Source organism: Rhamphochromis longiceps, linkage group LG15 (assembly GCF_057381845.1).
Source record: "Rhamphochromis longiceps isolate RC_006_pf linkage group LG15, R_longiceps_female_GT1.1, whole genome shotgun sequence".
Lineage (NCBI taxonomy): Eukaryota > Metazoa > Chordata > Actinopteri > Cichliformes > Cichlidae > Rhamphochromis > Rhamphochromis longiceps.
Window position 1 is genome coordinate 18,437,755 of NC_140571.1, and position 12,996 is coordinate 18,450,750.

The 12,996-nt window shown below is 41.7% G+C and overlaps 1 protein-coding gene across 2 annotated transcripts; it reads left to right on the plus strand.

Moving 5' to 3' along the window:
• The first annotated feature begins 348 nt into the window (after positions 1 to 348).
• On the plus strand, positions 349 to 12,463 carry tfap2b (transcription factor AP-2 beta). 2 transcript variants are annotated; one of them, XM_085381689.1, is made up of 7 exons: positions 349 to 519; positions 2,668 to 3,129; positions 4,568 to 4,622; positions 5,620 to 5,839; positions 6,160 to 6,278; positions 7,178 to 7,319; positions 11,400 to 12,463. In XM_085381689.1, exons 1-7 carry the CDS (start codon positions 472 to 474, stop codon positions 11,686 to 11,688), a joined length of 1,335 nt encoding a protein of 444 aa, XP_085237815.1. In that variant the 5' UTR covers positions 349 to 471; the 3' UTR covers positions 11,689 to 12,463. The 2 variants fall into 2 exon arrangements, with proteins under 2 accessions (XP_085237815.1, XP_085237816.1); XM_085381690.1 differs by lacking the exon at positions 349 to 519 and adding an exon at positions 2,147 to 2,380.
• The last annotated feature ends 533 nt before the right edge of the window (positions 12,464 to 12,996 follow it).

The following is a 12,996-nucleotide window of genomic DNA, read 5'->3' on the forward strand; positions in this document are numbered from 1 at the left end:
ATTTAATTTCGTTGTTTTTTTTAATCACATATGATTACAAACATTTACAGTGAAAGAGATGAAAGTCAAGGTACAAAAAAAAATCTAACAATGCATAAGAGTTGCATAAGTGTCCAACAAGTAAACAATCTATATGTGGTTCAGTGCTGTGTGTACGAAGATACACACCACACTCGTGTATTAAAGTTACCTGCTGCTTTTAACCTGCCCTATTATTATTATTATTATTATTATTATTATTATTATTATTATTATTATTATTATTATATAATGTTACAGCAGTGGACTCCATACAGGGGTTCCCCATTCAGAAAGCCTGTCTGAAGGTACGGAGGGCGGAGGGAGGGAGGGAGGGAGGGAGAGGGAGAGAGAGAGAGCGAGAGAGGGAGAGAGAGAGAGAGAGAGAGAGAGAGTTGAGGCATCCCTTCTTCACTTGGCTGCATTCGGTTTACCGACACCGGAGAAGCGACCATGCTGTGGAAACTAGTTGAGAATGTCAAGTATGAAGATATTTATGAGGTAACGTTACCGTCCAGCTGTTTGTGACTCGGGGGAAATAGACTAAATGAAGTTACTAGACATGCTTTTGGAGTTCATTTGTTGGATGCTGTTGAGTGAAGTGTTTTCCACGAGGCTTTAAGGCCTCGTATTCATGTTGCGATGACTGTGGATATGAATTGGAGAACCATTTGGCACATGACAGATTTATTCAGGCATAAAACGGATTAATTTGTGCTGAAATGATTTCAAGTGCTCACATTATTTTAAGCTGTGCTTGTCGCTGTGGTGCAGTGTTCAGTTTTGGGTACATAAGATATGTGACACTGCCTACATGAGGGCTGTAATCAGTCAGATTTTACTTTGGGCTTTGGGGTAAATTAATATTTAAAGCAATCTAAATATCTTTTTTAACATAATAAAAAAATAATAAGGTGCAAGGACTATAAGCTCATTCCCAGGACCTCAACGTGACCCAGTAACTAATGAAAAGCTCATTTTGACATTTTTAAATTACAGCGAAAGACAAATAAGGTGGAGAACCGCTGTGTCAGAGCAGGGTGATGATGTGTAGCCTATGGAGTATGTAAATGACTTGGCTTTGATCCCAGAACAATCATTTAAAAAAAAACGGTGAGGGGAAAGGAGAAAGAAAAAGTGAGAAATACGACGCGCGCGGGGGCGAAAACGCTGCCCCGGCTCGCGCTGAATGGGCTCGAGCACAAAGCAGACGAAGAAAGGGTATAGCTCGCGAGGCCCCTCGGCTGAGCCCGGTGGGAAGCCCTTGTCTCGTGCCACACATGGTTTTTCTCCCACGGCGCGAGGGAGGGGAGGCTATAATGTTGTTAAACAAGTCACCCAAGAGGGCAAAGAGGAGAGGCTGAACGGTCTACAATGCAAAGTTTAATCGCTGCTTCTGAGTTCACACGAGCCCCTCACGCGTCCTGCCTTGTCTCGGGTGTGCGTTTGTTTTCGGTTGGCAGCTGCAATATGACTTGAGCTGCCTTAAAATTTCAAGAGTGTGAGTGTGGTGGGGTGAAGTTGGGGTGAAAAGTCAGAGTAAAATCTGAAAGTGGCTAATGCGCTCTTTTGCGGTTACTGTGGGTTTGTGCGTCAGCTCAAAGTTCTTTTCTCTCTTTTTTTTCTTTTTTTTTTTTGCTTTATTGGATGCATTTCCGCTTTGTTTGGCGTTGACTAACCCGGCTGGAAGAGAACTTGAAAACCTGTTGTTAATCGTCTCATAGTCGACCCAACAAGGCCTGTTTTTATTGCCATATTGTCTTCTATTGGTTTCTTTAACGTAAAAAGTCTGTTTGCACAGAAATTATTTGCGCAAAAGTGTCTCCACTGGCAAGAAAGTGCGCTTTATTGCGTCAGCTTTTATATATAAAGGGGCCCCAGAGCGGTATTTTATGTGACAGAGGATTCCTCACGGGTCTGGATACCCTGTTCGTTTTCTCCTGCGAGAGAGAGTCCTCTTTCAATCTCCTGCTGTTCGCGCGTCGTTTCGGCTCTCCACGGAATTTCAACGTCACTCACGGTTGCGCCAAAGGCTTCACGCTCCATGTGTCGCCAGTCCCCTGCCTCGCGCACATTAATATTCCTGTAAGTCTCAGTCATGAATAACAATTACACCGTATACCGGGGGTAGAGGAGGGAGCTCGGTGCTCACACTCAGAGCGGTGGCAGCTCCGGGCGGAGGAAGGTTCTGAATGGTGTTGTAGATCGGGCCGTGCCTGCAGATACTCTTCATTCTTACCTGGGATGATTTTGGCTGTATCGGCCCTACACGCTCCGTCCTACACCGCTATTCTACCGTGAACCCGCTTGTGATACACCGGCAGAAGGTTTACAGATGTTAGTTCATCCTTACTCCACCGCGGTGAGTTTTCTTCAGAGTATTTCAGAATTCGTTTACGCAAACGGTAAACCCCGTAGATATGGCTGGCAGGTTTTTAGTTGTGAGACAGTTTAATTTAGGCTGTGGCATTTTTTTTCCTCCAGGCTCTTATGTGTTTTTGTTCAGGAGTTTCAGTGCCAGTTAGGCTTCTTTGGCTACATCACCAGAGGCAATTTGCAAAATGATCTTGGGCCTTCGTTTCTTTAAATTGTACTTCCAGTTCTACAACTGGTTCAATTTTTTCTGTTCTTTTCTGCATCCTGTTCAAGGACCGGCATGACGGTGTCTCGAGCCACAGCTCGCGGCTGTCCCAGCTGGGTTCAGTGTCGCATGCGGGACCCTACTCCAGCGCGCCACCGCTGTCTCACGCGCCTTCCTCGGACTTCCAGCCGCCGTACTTTCCTCCGCCGTACCAGCCGCTCGCTCACTACCAGAGCCAGGATCCGTACTCCCACGTCAGCGACCCATACTCCCTGAACTCCCTGCACCAGAGCCAACAGGGAGCATGGGGAGCCCGTCAGCGGCAAGACCCCACGGGGGACCGGATGGAGAGCTCCGCTCTGCTGGCGCAGCCTCGGGCCTCGCTGCCCCAGCTATCCGGGTTGGACCCACGGCGGGACTACGGAGGTGTAAGACGGCCTGATGTGCTTCTTCACTCCGCTCACCCCGGACTGGAGCCTGGTATGGGAGACGGACTGCTACACGGGCTGCACGGTATGGAGGATATTCCGGTAAGTTAAAGGCACAGCTGAGATTTGCAGAGATTGAATGCACATATAACATAATTTCAGATTTTCCTGCTCCAATTATGTCATATAATTTTAAGAAATCATGTTTAAGAACAGGCAGACAATGGCAAATCCTCAGACTTGAACCATCGAGGAGAAAATTCGCCCTACTTTTATTCACAATTTATTGAATAGTTCATAGTTTGTAGATATAAACAACGTACATTATAACGGTGAATTTCCCCATTTCCCCTGACAACAAAAACACTTCAATTGAACTAAAACAGACACATTTACAACACCCAAAAATAAGCAATAAATAAAATGGAAACCAATTTTCACTGGAAGAAAAGAAAGGATATATGTTGACAGTTGTCTTGTTCATTGTCTACGCATGACTCTCGTGCCTTTAGAGTTAAGGTCAGTGAACTTGGGGCAGCTCCCTCAGGGCTGGATGCTCACAGCAGCTGTAGCCAAACGGATGGCTCAAAGCTTAAAAAAAGAAAAGAAAAAAAAGACTTGAGATACCCAAGAAAGACTTTTTTTTTTTTTTAAATCAAAAGAGAAACATGTGTTTGCAAATAAAGCATCATAAATCTGGCTTTAGGCAGTAAATTAAATGTTCCTCGCGGTTTATTTAAAATTTCATTTTAACATAGTTTAACACGTTAGACATAGTTTTCAAAGACGATAACAAATTATGCAGATTAAATGACATTAAATTATAACAAAGTAAAGAATATTTTTACTTTCGTTTTTAACGCAATATGTATTATTATTATTATTATTATTATTATTATTATTATTACTTGCTGTTTATTTCCTTTCTTAGAGTCTTGCTTTGCTGCTAAAACGCTATAAATTCACAGAGCGAGATACTAAAGACTTAGTGAAAAAGGTTTATTGTAAAGCTGTGTAGGATTTTCATTTTCTACTCGTTTCCCCCCTCAGGGCACAGCCATCACGAATTGTTTGCCATTTAACCTCCACAATAGATTCTCATTTCGGGCTTTCCGTGTTTGTGTTTTGCATTTATTAACCCCCATATAAATTTGTTTTTGCATATTTGTTTCTTTGTATTTGGCTGTGACGCATTCGTGACAACACCCGGTCTATTTAACAATTTATTTGGCAAGATGATGAATGACACTGATGAATGATGGGGGTTTGAATGTGTGGGAATAGCTGCTTCTAACCACGTCGTGATGAATGAAAGCACTGCATTATGAGCTAGATTGGACCGATGTCTGAAAACAAATAGCTCAAACGTGTATTCCGCCCCCTCCTTTTGAAACCTTACATGAATATTTTTTCTTTTTCTTCTTTTTCTTTTTTGTTTTTGCTGGACTGTGTGATTGAGGCTTGTCAGGTAAATCACTGGTTAACTTTGTGTACAACAGGGTTGAATGTTTTGCATTTATCTTCTCTCTTTTTTAAACAGACCGCTGATGACACCAACGGGACGAGCATCCTGGATCAATCAGTGATAAAGAAAGGTAGAAACACACATTCTCTCTTTAATACAAAGACACACATCTCTGTTCTCTGGGCAATGTGGCCTTACTTTAAAAAAAATATATATATATATAGTAATAATTGAAGAATATCACAGGTGGAAAGAGGAAATACGCGCGCTCTATTCTCAAGACAATTTATTTGGGTTTCTTCACTCCTGGGATATTTGGATAGGTTCTTATGAATTATAATGATTTATTGTATGGATATGTGTGTAACCTCCGGCCCAGTCCCTCGGGAAATGTCATGATCAGTATGGTTGTGACCTTAACTGGAAAAGGCGTTCTCGCCGAGTCTATTCATGGAGTTTCTCGTATTTTGGGGGCCGGGATGAGGAGTCTGAAGCCGAGGTAACGACCCTGGTATATTGACTATCAGGCAGTGTGTCGCTGACAGGCTGCCACGCTGCCGCTCTGATGATGTGCGGTGATTTAGTTACGGGATGTTGAGTGACTGAGCTCCCCGCGGGGCATTTAAGCCGCTGATGTAATAAATGGCATCGCTCACGGAGATCTCGTGAGCTCGTTTAGAGCTAATCTGCGGCATTATCCCCCGTGGAGCCATCAAAACCCCCTCGCACTGGCCCTTATATGCGCGCATCCACGAGGCAGGCTGGCTGGCGGTTTCCCCTTTACTTCACGACATTAACAAGAGCATTAGCGCGCGGGATGAAGAAGCATCCAGTGCTGCTGGTGGGTGTTAAACCGGCCGTGGAGAAAAGACAGGGAGGTGGTTAATGCGATTTGAGAACGTGAGCCAATCAACAATCGATAACGCTGTAATGAGAATGTCGCGCGACATTAAATAACAGCAAATGCCCGGCACGTGGGCGCTTCATTAGGCCAGGGCCGCCCCCTGCGCGCGTGGTCTCACTGAGCAAAGTTTGGCACAGAGGAGTGATGTAAAGATTTCAAACTTGTGCCCCCTGAATGTGAAAGCACGTTATGTAAGAAATCCACTCTAACCTTCCTCTTTCAGTCCCCATGCCACCCAAGAACGTGGGTTCCCTGATGCTCGGTAAGGACGGGCTGATCGGAGGAGTGACCGTGAACATAAACGAGGTGTTCTGCTCGGTACCAGGCCGCCTGTCGCTGCTCAGCTCCACTTCAAAGTATAAAGTGACCGTAGGTGAAGTGCAGAGGAGACTGTCCCCGCCCGAGTGCCTCAACGCCTCCTTGTTGGGGGGCGTGTTGAGAAGGTACGGATGTAGCCTTAAAGCATGTTGACGCACAACGTGGAGTTCAGGAATAACCTCTAGAAACTATGAGGAAAAAACTTGTGTGCATTTAATTTGCAGGAGCAGTTATTAATGAGACTATGAGAAGCATGAAAAGCTATGCCATATAGATTTTTTTAACATTAACTGGTAGACGAGATCAAGCTAAATAAATGTTGTCCAGAGCACATATTAAAATATTGTTTGTTAATTTGGAGCGATTTATGACATTTCGCCAACATGTGTGCGCCGTAAGTTTTACTTTAAATACAGTTCATATGCTTTCCTCCTTTTTTCTGCAGAGCAAAGTCTAAAAACGGTGGGAAATGCCTGAGAGAAAAGCTGGAGAAGATTGGACTGAATCTACCTGCTGGGAGACGCAAAGCTGCCAATGTCACACTACTAACATCACTCGTGGAAGGTAACCGACTCATTTTTTGGTGATAAAAGCCAAATCTTTATTTTTATTTTATTTTTTTATTATTGTTTTCAAGAGTTTCAGGATTCCCCTTCTGCTTTCCCCTTACACCGCCACAACTCCCTGTAACTGGATTTCTGGCTATGAGCACAACTCAATATAGTGTCATTTATCAAAAAATATATAAGAAAAAAATAACTTTTTTAAAAAAAGTTTCTATCATGTGAAAACTCGAGAAAAAAATATATGAATTGCAAAAATCTGGGATTATAAAAGTCATGCGTGAAAATGCGCCTTTATTCATAAAATGTCTGTTAAAATGTAGCCAGGGAAATATTCATTACCGATAGATGTGTTTGAGGCTGCTAAATTAACGGATTAAAGACTGGAGGTTGGGCCCATGCCTTTGGCTACACCAACATATAGACCGAGTGCCTGTGTCTTACTAAAAACAGGTAACGTGAATTTACTTTTTAAAGAAAGTATTTCTTTTGAGTGATGACGACTTACTTTTAAATATATAAACTGCACGAATGTTTTATTCGTGCCTGTACAGTATAACCCAAAATAAAGTGGATCATTTTGAATATTAATCAGCAAGTAAAAGGTACTAATGTTTAGTCTACATGATAAAAATAAAAAATAAAAAACTTAAAACAGTTTAAGTGTTTTTGAGTCAGCTGAGAGGACAGCTGTGGGAGGGTTCTGCCTAAAAAGATACGGCTTTTTGTCAGTGACGTTAATGAGTTAAAAAATGATCATATGAATAATTAAATGACACCTGACAATACTCATACTTTAATTGAAGCCAGTATCTCGTGAACCGAAAGATCTTGTTCGTTTGTATTTATACTTATATTTACAGTTGCAATATATAAGACATCTAATACCTTCCCCCACAGGTGAAGCGGTCCACCTGGCTCGGGATTTCGGTTACATCTGCGAGACGGAGTTTCCCACCAAAGCCGTGAGCGAGTACCTCAACCGCCAGCACGCGGACCCCAACGAGCTGCACACACGGAAAAACATGCTGCTGGCGACAAAGTGAGTTTGATGGAGCGTTTGATTAGATTCTGTTCTCTCATAGCCTTTATGGGTGTTTTCTCTCATACAGGATATAGACTGTCTGCACTGCATCATATAGAAGTGGATGGAGGATGATGATGGGATTGAAGTGCGAGAACGTAATGCTGAATTATAATTCAAATGGCTTTTTTAGTATTAGGACACATTCAGACACAGCAGGACATTGTTGAAAGTAAGGTGTCAGAAAGACTGGGCCCTAAACCACCTTGCAATACTTCAAGTCAGCAAAAAAACAAGGAATAAAAATCCAACAAACAACAAAAGAGCAACAAGAGAAATAAAGTTAAATGTTTGGGTTTTTTAAAAGTCCAATATGTCTCAGATGCTTCTAATTCAGACTTCTTGTTGCAATTTAAATGTTTCAGATTTTTCCCATTAGACAAGGTTTACACATCATTACTGCCTTTTGGTAGCATTTCGGTTGTCCTTGTGTTTTGTTGTCCATTGAAATTGCATAACATTTACACATACATTCTGAATAGCACAGGGCAATCACTTTCTGCAAATAGGTACATTTAGGGAGAATTAAATTATTATGAAATTAAGGCCAGTCTCATTTCCTGAGGTCTTTATGGTCCATTTTAAGAAACCCAGAGGGTGTGAACCCCTGCTATACTCTGTGCCTTATCCTATAGTCCACTCTGCCTTAGTGGCATTTGGAGAGGAAATTGTGATATTTTTTTAATGAAACCCACTGAACTATATCTAACTTGTATTTAAATGGCTGACTGGGGGAAAAAAACTGCAATGCAGAAAAAACAGGGCAGTTAAAGTCAGGTCAAGTATTTGAGAAATGAGCTAAAATAAAGCCAAGAATCTAAACCAAAATTAACAAGACATCAGTTTTACCCTTTTTATCAGGACAAATTGTGCACACATTAGCTTCCTTACAAGCAGCTTTTTCACAGAATAATCTTGAGGTGAGGTGGGGCACTATTAACACAGCCTATAAACACAAACCCTGATGTTTCTATATCTGACCTCAGTTTCTGGTCTTAGAGATCATCTGTTTTATTTGCACTAATGTAAAGTTACTTGTACTGATATATTTTTTATTAATAATTAGGAGATCCTGGAATTTAATTAAGGCTCTTCTGAGTGCACATGGGCAAGATAGGTTTTTTTTTTCTAAATAAGTGTTGAAGATTTGAAATTAATTTATAAAAGTCCTCCACTCAGGAAGCTTATATTTTTTAGCTTGCATAAGTGTTGTTGTCTGCTAGCCTGCATAAACCATCTGTCCGTCTATGTGTGTGTGAGTGTGTGTTTGTGTGGTGCTCAGTATGTACAATGTGTTTGGTGGTGGATGTCTGATGCTCAGATTGAAACCTGTTCCAATACTGTGCATCAGTGCTGCCTGTTAGAAATTCATTATTTAGCAGTGGAGTGTTTCAAGTCGTCAGAAAACAACAGCGAGAGCCTTGAGTGTAGCCCGGGGTGGCGGCTTCTCCTCTCTACTCCCCTAACCCCAGCTGGGCTCGGCCTGCACAGCCTGTCACTCATTTGCTGGAGCTCTGCCCTTAGGCCGCTTACAGGGTGTGTGCGCACGGGCTGTGCAAGTATGAATCTGTGAAAGGGGGGAGGAAGAGGGAGAAGGAGGTCTCTTGAATTTAAAATGTGAGCCTAAAACCAGGGGATGATTTAACAAGGAGAACTAGGTGAATAGGTTATTTTCTTTTACAGTTGCACTTGAAATCCAATGAAAAATTAAGATCCATGTTACTAACCACACATTCTTATATCTAAATATTAGTTATTCATTTAGAAAACTCTTAATCGGATGATTTTTGCATTATTTTCACTGAAGGGGTATGCATTTTCTCCATTATGGAAATATGCAATATTTGAAATTACCCTTGTTTCTCTGGGTTCTGCTATATCACTGTATTTCACATCCTCATAGATCAGAATGACTGATCTTTGAGAATGATTGAATTACATACAATTCAATTGTACTGAATTGTATGTAAATTCAATACATGCTTTAAGTGTCAAAAGTAGTTAGGAAGAAAATGTTTATCTTCTCTACAAAAATAGGGAAATGGGAATGGTAAAATGCTTGTAATATACATAAAAACACAAACACCAATGCTAGAACTGAACTCGTGCTCTCCCTGTCTCCAGGTGCAGGTGTTAATCACAGACTGCTTTTATGTTCATGCCTTGTTCATGAGAGTTAAACAGAGTTAAACAAGGCAAAACTGAAAGAAAATATGTAAGGGTTCACGGGGGGAGCACTGGGGAAAAAAAGAAAGAGTTAAAAAAAAAAAGGTATAAGCAGGATTTTTTTCCCCTTAAGTCATAATACGGTTAATTTTTGTTCTGTTAAGTTTATTCATTGAACACAATCAAAAGGGAGTCGTCAGAGTGGTGGGTTTTTCTCTGTGAGGTCATGAGGTTTTTAATATATAACATTACTCTGTGACGTTTAGGTCATTCTGAGAGATTATAAGTAACCTTAGCCTTCATCCTCATACTATGGAAATATGTGAATTTAGCTTTTGAAAAATGTTCTCTGAGTCTAAACATTTAGTGACAAAAAAACAAAACAAAACAAAAACTGTAAATTTCAATTTAGAGGGATATGATTACGCAACACTAATGATGGCTACTATCAATTTGTTCTAAATAAATAATACTGAATGGAATTTTAAAAAATACACACACACACACAATCATCTTCCTCTTCCAATGCGTTTCATTTTAAAATAAGCTTCAATTTTTCAAATTATAAAATGAGCTGTTTTATGTATTCTTTCCTTTCTGGAAAGGTGGGTAGAGCTGTGCCGCCTTTAGGACCTGCTAAAGAATTTCATTAGTCTGGGTTTTGGAACTGTTCTGAATAATTTTGGGGGTCTTTTCCAAGTTCGCATCTATACAGCTTGCTTTGCATTATTTCAGCCGTCTACTAAACTGCTGAAAACTTAATGCAGCCTACTCGGTGCACAGCGCTCTATTCTGCAAGCAGTTTTAGTTTGAGTGGTATTGCTTTCATTTTAGGGAAGTCTAAAACTAACATTGCAGTTTAGCATTCATGCCTCCAACATTACTGTCTTTGAGCTGTGTTTCAACAGGGAAGTGGTTGTCCCACTTTTTTTTTTTTGATGTGCCCCTTTCAAAAGCTGGGGAGGGGGGGGGGGGGGGGGGGGGGAATCACACTCTACACCCCACACTTTTAAAAATAAAAAATGATCCAACTTGAATTTTAGTTTGATAAAACACTGCACAATTGTGTCAGCAAACTCAACAATGAAATTAGTTTCATACCCCCCCCCCTCTTCCTCGCCCCACCTGCTGTGGTTTTATGACCCACAGTTTGAGAACCACAGCTACAGGGCATGATTTTCCAAAAATGTGAAAGTCAAACCAGCATGGAGATTTGAGTCAATTTGTTTCTTTTTGTAAACACTGAACTGTGAAATAGCAACATGTGATTCCAGCATATGAACTGATTGTATTCACTGCGGTTTCCAGAAGAGCTGGAGGAAAGTCTGCAATCAATGCAACAAAATTCCCTCACTGTCACTGAGAAAGCTCTCAGTCTGCTCTTGGGGGACATTTAGTTACATTTTGCAATTAGGCATGCCTGCACAATTTACATCTGGAATGGGACTCAGAAAGTCTTAAGTACTGTAGGATCAGGTAAAGTGTTAGTTACTTTATAAAGTTCTAGTGTTAAAAATGCCTACAAAGAATTTCAATAATCAAAATTCAAATCTAATTATGTGCAGCTAATGTTTTGGGGCCCCAAGGAAGTCTTGGGCTCTGAGGGATGTTCTTTATTGTGCCTGTGTGGTAATTTTCGAATATTGGCTTTTAGAGATTTTTAATATGATGTTGTCTGCTCTGCATTTTGTGTCAGCTTTGTCATTAATAACCTTCTTGAGGAAATCCTGAATAAATCATCAGTGTTTTGTTTTAATGACAGCAAACTGGCAGTTATTTGTCATATATCAGCTTTCCAAAAACCCTTTTGGGGAAAGCCTAAGATGATGCAGAGCTCCCTCCTGACGTCTTGTTGTGTCTTCTCTCCTGCAGACAGCTGTGTAAGGAGTTCACAGACCTGCTGGCCCAGGACAGGACTCCCCTGGGCAACTCAAGGCCCACCCCCATCCTGGAGCCTGGCATCCAGAGCTGCCTCTCCCACTTCTCCTTAATCACGCATGGTTTTGGTTCGCCCGCCATCTGCGCTGCACTCACCGCCCTGCAGAACTACCTCACCGAGGCTCTCAAAGGACTCGACAAGATGTTTCTCAACAACCCTCCCAACAACCGGCACGGGGATGCTGGCAAGACCGGCGACAAAGAGGAGAAGCAGCGGAAATGAAGCAGGAGAAGGAGGGGAGTGATGATCGAGAGCTGAGAAGGAGGCAGACACACAGACAGAGGCGTTACACCGTTACTTCTAGCTTTACACCCCTGCGACTGACCTGCCACGCAAGGGGCTGAGGTGGAGGAGGAAGGGGAAGGCTCGGCAGAGAGAAAAAGGCAGAGGAAGACACCCGTGGGCCAGTGTCAGAGAGCACAGAGGGATTTTTCATCTGTGTTACGTTCTTTTCATTCCCCTGAGGACATGGTGGTTACTGTGTTACATTCATTTCGCTCCCCCTGCCTGCATCCTGTGAGACTGAGATGCTGTGAGCAGCCAACAAACAACATTGTGTCTGTGTGCCTGAGTGAGTGTGTGCTTGTCTGTGTGTGTGTGTTTGTCTTCACACAGAAAAAGCATTGTGAGATTGGGTGATGAGCAATCTATATGTGAAACAGGGTTGTCTGGTTATTTAACACAAGAGGAAGGAGAGGAGGAGAGGTGTTAATTTATGTGTGTAAATATTTATTTATATTAATTTAAATGGATGGTTGTGTAAATAGGTGCGCCAGCTATTTTGGAGTAGGCCTATTAATCTGTGATTTGACCTTTGTGAGCCGTTTGGGGGACAGGACTCATCCAGTGTTTTTCTGTTCTTATAGAGCTGTTGTCATGGTGCTGATGATGGGTAGACATGCTTCTAATTGTCCAGTGATTTCATTTCTATCATATTGATAATAAACCATGTGTTTTATTATGCGAGGTGTGCAGCCTGCGCCTTTTCTCCAGGGAAATTTCAAAGCAGAGTCTCAGTAAAGGCTGGGGTTCAACTTGTATTCATTTGTGTCATGAAATATTGAAGAAGAGCAGCTTTCTGGAAGAAAATTCAACTTTCTGAATGACCGGAAGTGGATTGATGCCAGGATTTTAACACTGTTGTTCAATGTGTAATAAGTCAGGTTCACAGGTCAGGCATCTTTGGGTGTAGGAAGAAAAAAAGACTGATATCCGCTAAATGGCGGCCAATGAAAACACCGAACCACTCAAATAAATGACTGGCTACACTGACAAATTGTATTCCAAATTTTAGAGATACATTAGCATCAAGTTTCTCCGTCTTCTTCCCTTCAGTTTTGTGTTTAGTGTTTTGTTCACTCTAAAAGGATAACACAACAAAACTCACTACCTTAGAGATTATCGATTGGTACTGATTTAGCTATGGCAATGGTAAAATGGTAAATGGCCTGTATTTATATAGCGCTTTACTAGTCCCTAAGGACCCCAAAGCGCTTTACATATCCAGTCATCCACCCATTCACACACACA

What these genes read in the sequence shown, in the direction of transcription:
- tfap2b (XM_085381689.1), top strand. Translation starts at nt 472, where the DNA reads ATGCTGTGGAAACTAGTTGAGAATGTCAAGTATGAAGATATTTATGAG. An exon ending in ACGGTATGGAGGATATTCCG is followed by an intron (nt 3,130 to 4,567) that starts GTAAGTTAAAGG and finishes TTTTTTAAACAG; the next exon opens with ACCGCTGATGACACCAACGG. An exon ending in AACATGCTGCTGGCGACAAA is followed by an intron (nt 7,320 to 11,399) that starts GTGAGTTTGATG and finishes TCTCTCCTGCAG; the next exon opens with ACAGCTGTGTAAGGAGTTCA.